General features: G+C 42.9%; 1 protein-coding gene across 2 annotated transcripts in view; it reads right to left on the bottom strand.

Moving 5' to 3' along the window:
• The window catches only part of mlphb (melanophilin b), a 120,627-nt gene that overhangs the window by 63,428 nt on the left and 39,706 nt on the right, over positions 1-17,493 (bottom strand). For both annotated transcript variants that reach the window (XM_059647120.1, XM_059647121.1), the window contains exon 5: positions 7,624-7,760. In XM_059647120.1, the coding sequence (XP_059503103.1) occupies positions 7,624-7,760 (137 nt within the window). The remainder of the gene's footprint in view (positions 1-7,623; positions 7,761-17,493) is intronic.

Here is a 17,493-nt window from a genome sequence, read left to right as displayed (position 1 = left end):
TACAGACCAGTAAGCCTGATGTCTTAGGAAGATTCTGAGGGATAAGATATACATGCTTTTGGAGAGACAGGGTTTGATTAGGAGTAGTCAGCATGGCTTCGTGCATGAGAGATCATGTCTTACAAATTTGTTCGAGTTCTTCGAGCAAGTGGCCAGGGAGGTTGATCAGGGCAGGACGGTACATGTAGTCTACGTGGATTTCAGTACAGCCTTGGATTAGGTTCCACATGGTAGGTTGCTCTGGAAGGTTAGATCATATGGAATCCAGGGAGAGCTAGCAATTTGGATACACAATTGTCACGATAGTGGGAAGCATAAAGTACTATTGGAAGGATACTTGACAGACTGGACGCCTGTGATTAGTGGTGTGTCTCAGGGGTTGGTATTGGGCCCATTGCTGTTTGTTATCCATATCAATGACTTGGATGAGAATGCACAAGGCATGATTCGTAAGTTTACGGATGACACTAAAGTGGGCGGTATTGTGGACCAGGAAAATCAGAAGTTGCAGCTGGATCTTGATCGGCTGGAGAAGTGGGCCAAGAAAGAGCAAATGGGCTTTAATACAGATGTGTGAAGTGCTGCATTTTGTAAAGTCAAAGCAAGGTAGGAGTTTCATGGTGAATGGTAGGGCTTTAGGGATTATAGTGGAACAGAGGGAGTTCAGGTGCACAGTTCTCTGAAAGTGGAGTTACAAGTAGACAGGGTAGTGAAGAAGGCTTTTGATGCACTGGCCATCACCAGTTAGGGTATTGCGTTTAGAAGTTGGGAAGTTATGTTGCAATTGTACAGGATGTTGGTGAGGCAGCATCTGGAGTATTGTATTCGGTTTTAGTCACCTTGTTATAGGAAGGATATTGTTAAACTAGAACTAGTGCAGAAGAATTTTTACAAGGGTATTGCCAGGACTCAAGGACTGAGTTATAGGGAGAAGTTGGACAATCTAGGGCCTTTTTCTTTAGTGCTTAGGAGACTAAGGGAAATTTCTAGAAGTGTATAAGATAATGAGAGGCATGGATAGGGTGAATGCACTCAGTCTTTTTCACACAGGTGGGGGGTCGAGGATGAGAGAGCATCAGTTGAAGGTAAGAGGGGAAAGGATACATGGGAACCTGAGGGGCAACCTTTTTACACAGAGGGTGATACGCATATGGAATGAGCTGCCAGTGGAAGTGGTTGAGGCAGGTACATTAACAACATTTAAAAGTCATTTAGACGAATGCATGGGTTGGAAAGGTTTAGAAGGATACAGGCCAAATGCAGGGAAACGTGGCTAGCGTGGATGGCTATTTTGGTCAGCATGGACTAGTTTGTACCAAAGGGCGTGTTTCTGCGCTGTAGGACAATGTGGCTCAGTGAGTGCAATTGCTGCATTTCCATCCTTTACTGCAAGCCTACCTCTCCTGTGCTGAGTAGCAGTGAAAGCCCGGAAGAGGTCTGAGAATAAGATAGCTGCTTGATAAAGCAGAACGAATGTGGACGTAAGGAGGTGAACATTCCAGTCCCTACATACTTGAAAATGTGAGAGGCCAACTCTGAGGTAGTAGGCTTCTTGGTGTATTTTGATCATGCTATGACATTCATCTTATTTAAACAGCAACTTGGAATGTGCCAAAGACCAAAAACTGTTTCACTCAGATCAATTGTCAAGTCTCTGGGACTGCTCCCATTTTCTGCCCGATGATCACATGAACAGGTACGTCACATCATGTCTAGTGGTACATTTCTCTGAACATCTTCACTCCATTTCTTTTACTTCTTTTCTCTTTACTCATTTTATAGCATTGCTAATTATTGGAACTTACTGTGCACACATTGGCAGTAACTGAGATGACAATTAAAAAGTACTTCTTCGACCCATATACCAAAGCTAACACCTCTTAATACTTCTCTCTTCCTACAGGAAGAGAAGATGCATGGCCAGCACAAACATGGGATGCCTGACATAAAGCTTTTCATCCCCTTCCAACAGCAGGAAGAGCTGGCAGTAGGGCACAGAGAACTTGCCGATGATGAAGAGGAGATCACATATTTACTATTCTCTCCTGAGCAAGCATATAAGCTGCTACTCCTAGCTGCACCTCAAGAACCATGATCTGAATAAAACCTTGAGTAAGGGTGATGGCTCCCTTCACTGTCAAATCTTTAGATTTTTTTACGCAGCTTCCTGGTGCCATTCCCAATCCATGTACAGAGTATAACATTGGGGTGTAATTTGGTGAGCATCACATTGACACAGGCTGCAAGTGGAGGAAGCTGTGGTTTCTGACACTTGGTGAACTGCTGATCCCAGTATATACAATGAGCTCTTGGAGTGTGCCATTAATAGGCTTGACTGAGCTGTGTAAGCAGGCTGGGCAGTATCTGGCTCAGGTCCCAAAGATCACGCTCAGCCTGCAATGAAGGGCACAGGACTCTGCCCCCAAGTCAGGTCTAATGTTGCGGCTCCAGTGTGTGTTGCATGGCTGCTTGCAGGGGCAGGTCCAGAAGAATAATCACAATCTGCTGCATGTATGTGGCAGCTTCAATCTATTGCCCCCAGTCTTTGATGCACATGTTTGCTGGATAGCTGAGAGGAAGCTCAGGCATCTTGATCTCATTCCAGGTGCCCTATCCAGTAAATGGGTCAGGAAGATGCCATTGTGCATCGGAGTTAATGCCCATGGCAAACAAAACAAAATTAGATGCACTGTCAGCTCCAGGACAAATACATTTTTCTGATCTGAGTGCTATTACAGAGATGTCACGTACTGAAAGTGACATAAGGTGACGAGAGCTGATCTACATTATAACAGCTAAATATTAAGGTCAATTTGTAATGTGGAAGGAAAGGAGTGAGGGAAAGGTGGTTGGATTGTTGTGTTAACTAAAGATGAAAATAGTGCCAGAGTGTGAGAAATGTTTCTAGCTTTAATCCTCGAAATGTAGCATCAGTTTAATGCGGAGATGAAAAATAGCAAAGCTAAGAAGTTGTTTGTAAGAACAGTTTGTAGGCTGACTAACAGTGACCACTCTGTCGGAAGGTATAGACAGGGGAAGTAATAGGAGCTTTTAAGAAATGTGAGGCAACAATCATGGGTGATTTAAATTTAAACACAGACTGGAAAAATCAGATTAAAGATCATCTAGAAGATAAGCTCATAGACTATTTTTGGGTCAATTTCTTACAGTTGCAGATTGTACAACCAGAAAGAGAGCTGGCTATTCCAGACCTGGCTGCGTGCAAAGTGTTGGGAATGATTACTTAGCTTTAGTAAAGGAGTATGTATGGAGAAGTGACTATAATATGACTGAATTTTACATTCATTTTAAAGTAGGGATGAGTGGGCCGAAAGCTAAAGTTTTAAACTAAGGCAACTAAAAGATTATCAAGACAGCTAGCTGGGAAATTAGAGGAGAGGTTAGAACATCAGAGATGCAGTGACAAAGATATCAGAAGACATTTCATAACTTTCAGAAAAGTTACTTTCCAAGGAGAAAAACTATTATAAGGGTACACCATCTGTGGGTAAATATGGAAATAAAAGATATAATGTATGATTTTGTGCAGATTATTGGTAGATCAGGAGATTGGGCAGAATTTAAAAACCAGCAAAGAATGACTAAAAAAAGGAAATTAAAGTAAGAGAAAAAGATAGCAAGAAATATAAAAACAGATGATGTGACTGGATATAAAATGAAAAGCATAACTAAATGAACATGGCTTCTCTAGACAACAAGGGCAAAATCTTCTACTGGTGGCTTCAAAGCTGGACAGATACTCATAATGCATCTTCTAAGTCAGTCCTGCCAGACTGTTCACTAATGAGGCAGCTCCAAGGACACTGGAGGGTCTTCTGCTGAAATTAGGGCAACAGGCATGGAAGTCCTACCCAGGAAATGCTTCCAACCAATCAGAAGCCAGCAGCTTCTGCCCTTAGCACTACACAGGAGAGTACATTAGCTCCTGATAGATTAGTACACTAGAGAATCTAGGAGCAAGGTGAGCAATATTGTGGGGAAAGAGGAGTGGGCGGGACAGTGTCCAGGGACAGGAGTCACAATGAGGAGGGGCAGCTAGGACTGGAAGGAGTGGCTGTATCTCCCAGCAGACAGAAAAATATTGAACAGATATTTTGTGTCTTGTCTTCACTGTAGAAGACAGGAAAGCCATTCTTCAAATGCAAGTAAATTAAGAGGTCAAGGGGCACAATAAACATAAAACAATTGCAAGTAAAATGTACTGGGAAAACTATTAGAACTAAAGGCTGACAAGTCAGCAGGACCTGGTGTAATTTGTCCAGTTGTCTTTTAAAAGAAGGACTGTAAAACTGGGTAGATGGATTGGGTACAATGTTCCAAAATTCCATTGATTCTGGAAAGGTTCAAAAACATTGGAAATTAGCAAATGTGACTCTTCTATAATAGACGTTTAGTGAGGTGAAGAGCAGGACAGACTAGTTAATCTAACATCTGTCACAAGAAAATGCGATGTTATTGCTAAGGAGTTTATAACAGGACTCTTCAGAAATCTTAATGCAACCAAGCAAAATTAACATGGTTTTGTGAAAGGGAAGTCATGTTTAGCTCATTTACTAAAGTTCTTTATGTAAGTAACTAGCAGACTAGATAAAAGGGGATTTGCTAATGTGGTACTCTTTGATTTGTAAAATTTAATAAAATGAAAAATGAAAGTTGACTCCATATAATGCGAGCTCATGGTGCTGTGGATAACAGATTAGAATGAAGAGAGATTGGTTTGCTGACAGGAAGTACAGAGTAGAGGTACATTAATTTTTCAGCTTGGCAAGATCCAACTGCTAGAATGGCACAGGAATCAGTGCTGTGGCCTCTATTATTTACAATCAATGTCAATGACTTGGATGAAGAGACGAGTACATGATTGTTAAATTTGCTGTTGACACAAAGCTGAGTCGGAAAGTATGTGAAGAAGAGGATATAAGGTGTCTGCAAATGGATAAGTTAAGTGAGTGGGCTAATAATTGGCCAATTGAACATAATGTGGGAAAATGCAAACAAGTCCACTTTGGTAAGAAAATTGAAAAACAAAATATTGTTAAATGAAAACAGATTTCAGAACAGGGTGATAAAGAGAGAACTTGGTACTGTGTAAAGAGAATCCCAACAGGCCCATTAAGTCCACATCGATCCTCCAAAGAACATCCACCTCATCCCACCCTCCTTCTCTATCCCTGTATTTCCCAGGGCTTACCCACCTAGCCTGCACATCTTTGGACTGTGGGAGGAAACCGGAGCACCCGGAGGAAACCCACAGAGACTTGGGAGACCGTGTAAACTCCACACAGGCATTCACCCGAGGGAAGCATCAAACCTGGGTCCCTGGTGCTGTGCACCACCCCTAATCACAAAACACGAGTAAGTAGGCACAGCAAGTGATTAAGAAAGCAAATTGAATGCAATCATTTATTTCAAGAGGAATAGACTGTAAAAATAGGTTGTTTTACTACAGAATATTGGTAAGACGACATCTGGAGAATGGAGGACAATTTCATTCCCAATTTGAAAAAAAAAGTAAATATTAGGAACAGTCCATAGAAAGTTTGCTTGAATAAATCCTTAGACAAAGGACTTATGAAGAGAAGTTCAACAAGTTAGGTAACCATTTATGTTTAGAAGAATGACAGGCATATAAAATCCAGAGGTGACTTGATGTGGTGAATGCTGAGAGGATGATTACCATTACGAGAGAGACTGGAATTTGAGGACATAGTTTAAAAATAAGGGGATTCCATTTGGGGCAGAAATGAGGATAATTTATTTTCACTCAGAGTTAATAGTCTGTGGGATTCTCTTTCCAAAGTAATAGTGGCAATCAGTGAATATTTCTTAAGGCTGAGTTAGATTAATTCTTTATTGACAAGGGAGTTATCCAGTACAGAAGATAGCGAGGAGCATACAGTTGAGACTACAGTAAGATCAGTTGTGATCTTATCAAACGAAAGGGCAGACTCAAGCTTTCCAAACAGCCTACTTCTGCTCCAAATTCAACTATTCTAATTTTCCCAACCCATGATCCTGATCAACTTTTCAGCTTAGGAAACTTTGTTCATCCCATTGTATCAATCATATGTAAGGCTGTTTTGTTCACTTCCTTGTATTGCTCTTCCTAATAATATCCTACCACCCAAAAAAACAAAGAGCAAAGAAAATTGCAGCACAGGAACAGGCCCATCAGCCCTCCAAACCTGCAACGACATGCTGCCCATCACAACTAAAACTCCCTATGCTTCCAGGGACTGTATCCCTCTCTTCCCAAGTATTTGTCTGGACTCTCTTTCAAAGTCCCTATTGTAACTGCTTCCACTACCTCCCCCAACAGTGAGTTCCATGCACCCACCACACTCAGTGTAAAAGAAGTGCCTCATATATCACCTTTAAACCTTACCGCTCGTACCTTAAACTTATGCCCCCTCGTACCTGACTCTACCACTCTGTCCATGCCCTTCATAATCTTGCAGACCTCTATTAGATAGCACATCAATGTCTGTTGTTCCAGTGAGAACAATCCAAGTTTCTACAACCTCCCTTTATAACTAATGCCCTCCATACCAGGCAACATCCTGTTAAATCTTTTCTGTACCCTCTCTAAAGCCACCACATCCTTCTGTTAGTGTGGCAATCAGAACTGAACACCATATTCCAAATGCAGCCAAACTAGGGTTCTATAAAACTGCAACATTTCCTGGCAAGTTTTAAACTCAGTGCGCTGGCCGATGAAGGTAAACATGCCCTATGCCTTGCTGACTACCTTCTAAAGCTGCATTGCCACTTTCAGTGACCTGTGTACTTGTACACCCAGATCCCTCTGCCTATCATTACTGTAAAGGGTTCTGCCATTTACAGTTTATTTTCTGTTTGGATTAGACCATCCAAAATGCTCTACCTCACATTTTTCCAGATTAAACTCCATCAGCCATCTCTCTGCACAAGTCACCAACTGATCTATATTCTGCTGTATCCTCTGGCAGTCCTCATTGCTATTTGCAATTCCACCAACCTTTCTGTGTCATCCACAAACTTTCTAATCAAGCCAGTTACATTTTCCACCAAATTATTTATATATATTACAAACAGCAAAGGTCTCAACACTGATCCCTGAGGAACGCCACTAGTCACAGCCCTCTATTCAGAAATGCACCCTTCCACTGCTACCCTCTGTCTTCTAAGACCGAGCCAGTTTTTTTTATCCATCTTCCAAGTTGACCTCTGACCCTGTGCGACTTTACCTTGTGTGTCAGACTGCCATGAGGGGGTCCACCCTTCCCCTCCTGAGCCTACCTTCTCTGTATCTGCCTTTGGAAAAGCTCTCCCTCAATACACTTACAACTAATATGGGACATGGATTGGGAGAGGGTGGACAGAGTGTGGGCGTCTGTGTCTTTCTGTGTGCATGCGTGTGTGCGCGTGTGTTGCGTGCGCGCACAGGCGCATGTGTCTTATCTTCACAGCAGCTCCTGTGTAACCTTGACCGGTTAGTGCTGTGGCATATTCAACATATCACCACTTCTCTTAATTAGAAATTACATATTTTCAAGCACTTGGACTGTAACTTTAGGTTAAAAAGTCAGTAAGAACACAACTGGAAAGAAGGAAACTGCATACCTAAGTTTCGTAGGGAGTGCTTTTCTCCAGACTGAAGTCTTCTGCATAAAGACTGCATCACCTTTGCACTTCCAAAACTTTTGAAACGAGACCTCACATGGTTGTAAAACCAATCGAGTGACCCAGTATTTACAATCCTGAAAAGTATACAGGCAAGCAATTGAAACCAATAGTGTAAACTTTAGCAGCAATGCTTCTTGACAAAAAGAGTTACAGACACAAGCAATGATAATGCCCTATCTCTTATCAACGTCAATTTCCTACACATGAAAAAGCACCAGATTTTTCAAAATATCCTTCTTTTTCCTTATCTACCTCAAGGTTAAATTTTATCTGACCTCACCACTTTACCTAATCCTTTCTCAGCCCCTCCCTGTTTGGTTCTTTATCTCTTCATCCATATATACCACCCACTCTCTACCATTTTAAATTCCAGAACAAAGAACAACATAGCACAGTAACAGACACTTCGGCCCTCCTCTCTGTGCTGATACATTTTACTCTTCCATACTAAAGCTGTCCTCACTTACAGGATCCATATCGCTGTACACCCTTCCTTTTTTGTAATCGTCCAGGTACTTCCTGATTTCCATGAAAGAATAAACACACAGCTTTTATGACATAACCAGGACAAAATTACAAGAACTGTACATTGATTTAGCTAGTTAGCTCAACTGTCACTTCCCCAGATTAGCAGGTTACAGTTGAGCATACTGGTCCAGAATCTGCTGTGTGGATGGTCATTATTCAAGTGTAGATGGGAGTTGCGCACAGAGACCGTGCGGGATCCCCAATTGGAGCAGGCTCCAAAAGAACTGCCTGGAAAATTTGAGATTCCGCCCAGCAATTCCTCTCCACTTGGAACGCTCAGAAAGTCTACATTTAAACTGCATGATTCTGATGAAATTAAACAGTTACTCAGGAAAGGTACAGTATTAAACACATAGTCTAACTCCTAAGAAATTACTCAACTGACCCAATACTAAGCTCGCAAACCTCCAACCACACCTTCCCAGATCACTTACACCCATCGGATCCTGGCCCAATTATGCCCTGGACACCCAATGCCCACCCGTCTTACTCTGGCCCAGATCACAAAGATGCTGACTGCCCTTTCCCACCAATCTCCCTTATTTCCCCTGCTCCCCTTCTGCAGCTAGACCTGACTCTCCTAATCCCCATATCTATAATTTCCCCTAGGCCCTATACCCACCCTTCCCTAAACCTGATTTCTCTTGCTTACCCTGACCTATACTGAATGGTGTATCACTTACCTGATCCCTACCCACTTGGCCTCAATAATGGATGAACTTGAATGAAGGCATCAAACATACTGTAGCCAAACTGGGTGACAACACAAAGATTGGTAGGAAAGCAAGTTGTGAGGAGCTCACAAAGAGAAGTAGATCCATTAAGTCTGTGGGTAAAACTTTGAAGATAGAGTATAATGAGGTAAAATGTTACGTCATCCATTTGGCAGGAAGAATAGAAAGGCAGATTATTATTTAATTGGAGAAAGACTGCAGTATGCCCATGTGGCAAAGGGATCTTTGTACATGAATCACAAAAGATTAACATGCAGGTACAGCAAGAATGCAGGAAGACAAAATGTTGGCCTTTATTGCAAGTGGGATGGAATAGGAAGGAAGCACAACTTTACAGTACAGTGGTAAGGCTGCATCTATAAAATTGCGTACAATTATAATCATTTTACTTGCACTGAAAGCAGGTTACAGAATGTTCACCTGGTCGATGTCCCTTGGTGTTTTGACAAATGAGACGTGGCCTTATCGAAACAAGTTTTTAAAAATTCATTCACAGGATGAATGCATCACCAGCTACAACAGCATTTATTGCCCACCCATAATCGTTAAGGGTCAACTATGTTGCCATGGGTCTGGAGACACATGTAGGCCAGACCAGGTAAGGATCATAGTTTCCTTCCCTAAAGGATATTAGTGAGCCAGATGGGCTTCTCCTGGTAATCAGCAATGGATTTGTGGTCATCATTAAACTCTTGATTCTAGACTTTTTACTGAATTCAAATTCAGTAAAAATTCAAATTCACACCATCTGCTGTGGAGGGTTTAAATCCGGATCCCCAGCACTTTACCTAGCTCTCTGGATCAACAGTCAGTGATAATATCACTGGGCCATCATCTGTCCTTGACAAGGGTAAATGCTCTTCTCTTGGAATGTTTGGAATTCTCTTCCACAAGTAGCAGTGGAGGCTGGGTTATTGAATGCATTCAAGGCTGAGATGGTTACATAATTGATTGACAAGGGATTTGATGGGAGCGGGGGAGTGGTAGGGCACAGACAGGAAAAAGGAGTAAAGTGGAGTTCAGCTATGATCTTATGGAATGGCATAATAAGCTTGATGGACTGAATGGCCTATTCCAACTTCTATTTTGTAGGCTTTCATATTCAGCTGATGGCGCAAAGTTGATATAACACCTCATAAAGTATTAGTGGCAGTGTAGACTGTACTCAGCAGCACTGATCAAATCACTCACAGATCTCCAGTACTTTTCCTCCCACCCTCTCAGGTCCTTTGCCATTCTTCCTTTACATATTGTGATCACCTCAATACAAACTTTAATATATATCATATACATATATATGCTTATTTGTGTTAGCTCAAAAATGATCTCTCCAAACCAGATCATTAATACTTAATTGTTAAGGGTTAATTCACTTGATATTAATGTGCACATCTTCTTGTATTCATTTTGATTAGACCTTAAAGAACCCATTAGGGACTTTCAGCCTAACAGCTGCCTCTCTTCTAGGCAACAGATTCAAATCAAAAGGTAGTTCCACCATTAAACAATTTTCCTTTAAGGAGTTCCAAATTATCTCAACAAATAGTTAAACAATGTTTTAAAATCAATTCTATATATTTTTCCAAGCAGGCAGAATGTGAGCAACTGATTTCTGACACATGGCTTGATGCTGGATCTTTGATACTTGATACGCTTTAAAGAATAACATATGCATTGTTCTCAAAAGGATCTAGAATTTTATTAACTGATGTTCAAGTGCCAACTGGCCTATAAACCAGATAACTCATTTAGCTAGTTACAAAAACAACAGCAAAACCCATGGGATAATTGGCTGAAGTCCATTTAAAGAAAGAGAATCGAGGGCACTGGCGAAGTTAACATTTCATTTTAAAAGTGCAGCCCCTGACTTTTGTGGTAGGTGCCCTGATCTCATTGTGTAACTTTAAGGCTGCTGGTAATCAAAACAATCTCTGGAGAGATGATAGGCTATTTGCCTCATCTCCCTGATGACCCATAGGGATGATGGGAAAGCGTGATAACCTGTACAAAATGTTAGGGTTAGAAAGACCAAGGTTTATAATCTAAGAGCACTTCGTCCAGCATGCAGGTCCACTATGAATTTAAACCAAGCAGAGAACACACAAGCAGATAAAGGCTTAGTGATTAAGAAATGAATAGATTTTAGGTGGAAGAATATGTTGAGGGCGGCATGGAGGTTCACAGTTCTTTACATGAGAACAGTGTGTGCTGGAGACTGAGAGAACTAAACGAGGAAGAGAATGAACATACGAGGCAGAGTGGTGGGAGCTTAAGAAAGGCAAGAAATAATACGCACAGGAATGAAGATTATCATCAGTAATTAAACTGAAAACAAGAAAAACATTTGCAAATGATAAAAAAATTACAGGATAATAGAATTCTTGCAAAAAAAGGTAACTGATTAGAAAGTGAAGTCACCATGTTGGTTCACAGAGTGTCCCAACACTTCCCTCTACCAGAAGATGGTGATCAAGCTCTGTGAATGTTGAGCAGTGTTATTGATATATACGTATAGGGATTTCTGTATATCCCACATGTCCAGTGAGAAGGTCAAACTTACAAATTTCCAATTAGGATATTGCGACCTCTTTTACAGCTGCATTGCAACGCTTACAAGCTGGTTGCAGAGAATTATCCCAAACTCATTTTTAATTTTTTATTGATGAGGTTAGTAATGATGTTTTATTGATTCAGAGCACAGCCTAGTGTGTTTGATGGCACGCTGTGCTGCGCAATGTATTACCATAATATGACAAAAGTTATACATGACTTTTGTTTCATTATTTACCAAGAAATATTCATTGTTGGGGGGGTTTACCTTCTTTACATTTCAACCAATGGCAAGAGGAAACGTCAGAAAATAAAAACATCAATAAACATGACACAAATGTCCTCATTGTTTAAACTAATTTATTGATCGTTGTACAGATGCATTTTCGCTCATCAAAATGGGTCAAATTCAGGTAAAGTCTGTGCAGGATGTTGATTCAAAATTGCATAACTGCAGCTGTAAAGAGCCATGTTTTTGATGTTTTGTTCTTGAAGAGCATTTTATTTCTCCTTGCTAAGAACTATCTTGTACTATCTGCTTCTATTAATGCATCAGAAAAATAATCTAAAAACGTCTATGACTATATGTCTATCAATGTGCCTAAGTAGCATGAACTGCAGATTTTCCCACAGGTAATATATGTTGTCTGTCTGGTGTTTCCTTCAAGTTCCATCTGCTTGTGCAGGTTGCTCCTTAGTTACACGATTTTAGAATATATGTCAGAAAATCTGAGTGCATACATTGGCAAAATGACTGTAATTTCCAGTCTGGTATCTTGATTGCACACACAAAAGAAATTCCACGCTGTTTCAATCACTTTAGGACTAGGACGTGACCAGCATCAAAGCACTGACATTTACATCTGCATTGTAAATGTCTCCAGGACATAAACTCTGCAGAGGACGCAAGTGCTATCAGCTGAAGTTCCACTGGGCAGATCGATTGCAAATCACAGGCAGTGGGAGCTGTTTTAATAAGAGAAGTGAACAAACAACATGCAAGAAACTCTCAAGCAAAAAGTACAAATGCATCAACAATCATTTGGCTGAACTATCAACTTTAGATTTATATTCTTCTCCCACCTACTCTTTTAAATAATGGTGACGTGTTGTATGTTGGCAGCTGAACCTTCACCTTCAAGACAACTGGGAAACTACAGTGAAATTTGTACACATAATAAAATTGATTGGAATACTTTTTCACTCCTGGATGGCTATAATTCTACTCATTACAGCTAATCATCTGAAACATCTTGGTATTTTCAGTATAAATGGAATACAGATAGGCAATGCTGAATGAAGGCAGTAGGAACTACAGATGCCAGAGAATCTGAGATAACAAGGTGTAGAGCTGGATGAACACAGCAGGCCAAGCAGCATCAGAGGAGCAGGAAAGCTGACATTTAGGGCCGAGACTCTTCTTCAGAAATAAGGGAAGGGAAGGTAGTTCTGAAATAAATAGGGAGAGGGGGGAGGTGGATAGCAGATGGATAGAGGAGAAGACAGGTGGAGAGGAGATGGACAGGTCGAAGAGGCAGGGATGGAGCCAGTAAAGGTGAGTGTGGGGGGGGGGGGGGGGGGGAGTTAGGGAGGGGATAGGTCAGTCCAGGGAGGACGGACAGGTCAAGGGAGCAGGATGAGGTAGGAGATGGGGACAGATGGGAGGAAGGACAGGTTAGGGAGGCAGGGACTAGCTGGGCTGGTTTTGGGATGTGGTTGGGAATATTTTGAAGCTTGTAAAGTCCACATTGATACCATTGGGCTGCAGGGTTCCCAAGTGAAATATGAGGCGTGTTCCTGCAACCTTCGAGCGGCATCGCTGTGGTACTGCAGTAGGCCGAGGATGCACACGTCACCTGAGGAATTGGAGGGAGAGTTGAAATAGTTCGTGACTGGGACGTGCAGTTGTTTATTATGAACTGAGCGTAGGTGTTCTGCAAACTGGTCCCCAAGCCTCCGCTTGGTTTCCCCGATGTAGAGGAGGCCACAACGGGAACAGCGGATACAGCACACCACATTGGCTGAAGTGCAGGTGAACATCTGCTTGATGTGGAAAGTCTTCTTGGGGCCTGGGATGGGGGTGAGTGAGGAGGCACAGGGGCAGGTGTAGCACTTCCTGCGGTTGCAGGGAAAAGTGCCAGGTGTGGTGGGGCTGGAGTGGAGTGTGGAGAGGACAAGGTAGTCACGGAGAGAGTGGTCCCTCTCTGCTGAGAGAAAGCCTTGTTGAACTCCAGTTTGCATTTTGGCAATGTACTGTCAGAAATAAAATAAAAAGGCACTGTCCAGGCTGGCTTCCAGCTGCTGAACAGCAACATAAACTCACAAATACCAAACAGCAGAGGAACTTGGAACAGCTAAGGGGCGTCAGGTTCAAGCTCCATTTCAGCAGATGTGCGGATTTCCATCTAAGTGTTTCAAAGTAGCTTTAGCCTTGACACAGTGCTAGATTTTCCAACCACTTCCTATGCCTTGGCAGAAAATCAGGCGTGTGCTATATTTGAGTTCCAGCTCCCCACTGCAATGTTTAGTTGTGACAGTGTTGGATGATGCACAGATCAGGTGTGAATGCAACAACATCTCCTTTAGTTGCTCACTGCTAATCACTATTTAGACTTACAGGTAAATAAACAGAACTTGAGCCAGCTTGCAGAGTAGCAAATTAATTGTGAAGCCGTATGGTAAAACAAGGTTATCTGTTGTGCACAAAGAATAGAAGAGCAGGATATTATTGAAATGGACAGAGGGGTCTGGGAGTCCTGGTGTATGAATCACAAAAGGTTAGCATTCAGATGTGAACATAATTGGGAAGTCAAACAGAATGTTTGTCATTATTGCAAGGGGAATGGAATTTAGCAGTAGAACAAAATTGTTACAAATATACAGAGCAGTGGTGAGACCGTGCACAGTGTTGGCCGTCTTAAAGAGGGATATACTTGCATTGTAAGCCATTTAGAGAAGGCTGACTCCTGGAATGATGAAAAATTGAGCTGGTTGGATGTAAAAATCAAGTTTAGAAGAATAAGTGATTGAACTTATTAAAAGAGTTAAGATTTTACAGGATCGATGTTGGTCTTTATGGGACAGAATCTAGAAGTAAGGAGCACAGTTTCTAAATAAGAGGCCAAGTCCGAGCTAAACAGCTTTCGAACTACAGAGGATTCAAAAGGGACAGGAGGAAAACCTGGAATTAAAGCTTCAATCAGATCAGCCATTAACTTATTGAAAGGCAAAGCAAGGTTTGATGTGTTGAATGGCTAGCTCCTCTTCCTATTCCTTATCATCTCATCATTGTTAGGGTGACAGCGCTTGACTCAAAGCTGGAACAAAGTATTAAATTACAGTTGGATTTCCGTTCTTATAGGATAAAGTTATACGAGCACAAAAAGTACAACTGTGTAAAGGCTCTAGTTTGTGGGATGCCCGTGCCAATTTGAAACAGAAAACTGCTCTATTGTTTTTTTTCAAAATTGTGATATCAGTAGGCCTACGTCCCACACATTCTCGGTGTGCATTTTGGTCCAGATCTTCTCTGTACATTCCACAGAGTGCCAGGTAACATTCTGCAGATATTTCTATTTGAAGCTGCACACCCTAGAAAGGAGATGCTGCTGCAAAGCACTGCAAGCTTCTGGACAGCAAAGCTACGTCTCATCAAGGAATGAAGGGGATACCGAATTTAATGATGCCATCTGGACCATATCAACCAGCAGGTTATATGCTGCACTGCCATTACTTCCCCAACAGCATCCTCACCCCCGACCCAATGCAGACCTCTCGCAGTGCTCAATGTTTCATACCTCCGTCCCTCACCAAGCAACACCCGGGTTACACCCGAATGTCCTTGCACTGCACCTCATGCCACACACGTTTTTGAAGGTACACACCTATTATTGCCTCTAAATTTTGTCAACCACCCATCTGTGGCAGGCAGCATGCAAGAAATCTCACTCAGTTGAAGGTAGTCTGCTCTCTACTACAGGAGCAGGTGCCACAAGCAGGAAAACCAGAGGTCCAGGATGAATGCATTCCATTAATGCCTTTGAGGTGGTGATCTTTGGGTCAGCGACAGCAGGGCTCAGATGGCAGTGGTATCATATGCAGCAGAAGCCATCTTGGATGCTGTTAAGATGCTGTCTAACTATCTGCCCTGCTCACTTCTCACCTTCTCGCAAATGGCGCCATGACATGAAAACAGGAGACAGAGTGACTGTGGGTCTTCTGATTTCCTGTTTATTGCTACCCCACGCCCCCCACCACCATCCAAAACAGTACCCCACAACCTGCTCTCCACATATTCTTTTAGACAGTCAAAAACTTCAGGGTGGCACGGTGGCTCAATGGTTAGCACTGCTACCTCACAGCACCAGGAACATGGGTTCGATTCCAGCCTCAGGTGACTGTCTGTGTGGAGTTTGCACATTCTCCCCGTGTCTGCGTGGGTTTCCTACGGGTGCTCCGGTTTCCTCCCACAGTCTAAAGATGTGCAGACTCGGTGGATTGGCCATGCTAAATTGCCCGTAGTGTTAGGGATGTGTCGATTAGGTGGTTTATGAGGGATGGGTCTGGGTGGGATGCCCAGAGAGACTTGATGGGCTGAAGGGCCTGTTTCCACACTGTGGGGATTCAATGATTCCATGAACTGATGGTCTTATGGCCTCTATTGAGGCAAGTGGAAGGGTGAAAGGAGGATGAGCGCAGTAAGAAAAAGAGAGTGGCACTATACAAATGTTAACAGGCAGTTCAGAGACAGGCTCTGCATGTTGTAAATGACAGGGCATGGGTGGACAGTGACCAGGACATGAGATGGGTGAGCTTACGCAGGAGGGTGAGGGTTCACATCAGCCCTGCTGCAGGGAATCAGGCAAAGGCACTGCAGAAGTGATCCATAGGAAAAGGTGGCAGTGAGACGTTCATTGGCAGGAGTGCCACCTAGCTGACAGTCACTGGCTAGAAAAGAGCAGGTGTCTAGTTGCATCATGGCATAGGTCATCATGCAGAGCCTGGAGACTATCTATCTGTTTCACCATGGAAGTGATGAGCACCTCCATGGCAGGATGTGTGAGCACGACTGCCTGCTGTCTCAGATTCCACGGCAGTCGAAACAGAGGTCTCCAATAATCGATGCTGCAATGGATGCAGGCGAAGATCATGGCTGCTGGCATGAGGCTCACAACCTGTGACATGCTGCCCACGTGGATGTAAATCACAGCGCTCAACCAGGCAGGCAGGCTCTCTCAGCAGGCCAGCAATCCGTGCTCCTGTCGGAATTGCTTGGGTGGCAAGGATTCGGGAGGGTCTGCCCCACAACAGCAGCAACGGCACTGTGATGCACAAATGTGGTCCACTCTGTGAATCATGCCCACCGCTGCTGCTCTGTCAGTGCCCTTGCTGTTGTCTCTCAGCCACCCGAATTGCTGCCAACCATGTTGAGACAGTCCAGTCTGATGCCAGGTTCTCAATACCCAGGGTCCTTGGAGGACTAGTTGCAGCTGCCCCAAGTGAAAGTCAGTGGCCTTCCCTCAGCTGCAGTGCAGTCACTGGATCTGTACTTGTGTACAGCAACAGACCATGTAAGGCCACCCGCAGGAAAAACGTGAGCTACTGCACAAGGATGATTAGCTTTGTTTTTGCACTGCTGATGATAATGTCCTTTCCTCCTTCCCTTCTATCCTTTTCTCCACCCGAGAGGGCCTCCAGGTCCCAAGAGCTAGTGGCTATGCCTTTTAACTGCACACAGCACACTAGCATTAAGAAGGGGTAAAGTCTAGGGTATGGATCTCTCTGTGTAAGCAGTAAAAATTTGCTCGCAGGCCAATTGCATGTGTAATAATTGTGGTTCTACGGCTCTTGTCAAGACCTTCATGATAAAGTTGCTGCAGAGGAGCTTGAGTCATATGTGGAATGGGGGAGCCTTTTTGTAGGGCATGTCTCGGGCCTGAAAACAGTGGATGGTGCAGACAGCCAAAGGAGGAAAACATCATGGTTGCTGACAGCA

This window comes from Stegostoma tigrinum, chromosome 7 (assembly GCF_030684315.1).
Source record: "Stegostoma tigrinum isolate sSteTig4 chromosome 7, sSteTig4.hap1, whole genome shotgun sequence".
NCBI classification, from domain to species: domain Eukaryota; kingdom Metazoa; phylum Chordata; class Chondrichthyes; order Orectolobiformes; family Stegostomatidae; genus Stegostoma; species Stegostoma tigrinum.
Note: the sequence above shows the minus strand (reverse complement) of the source record. Positions and strands in the feature narration are given on the sequence as shown.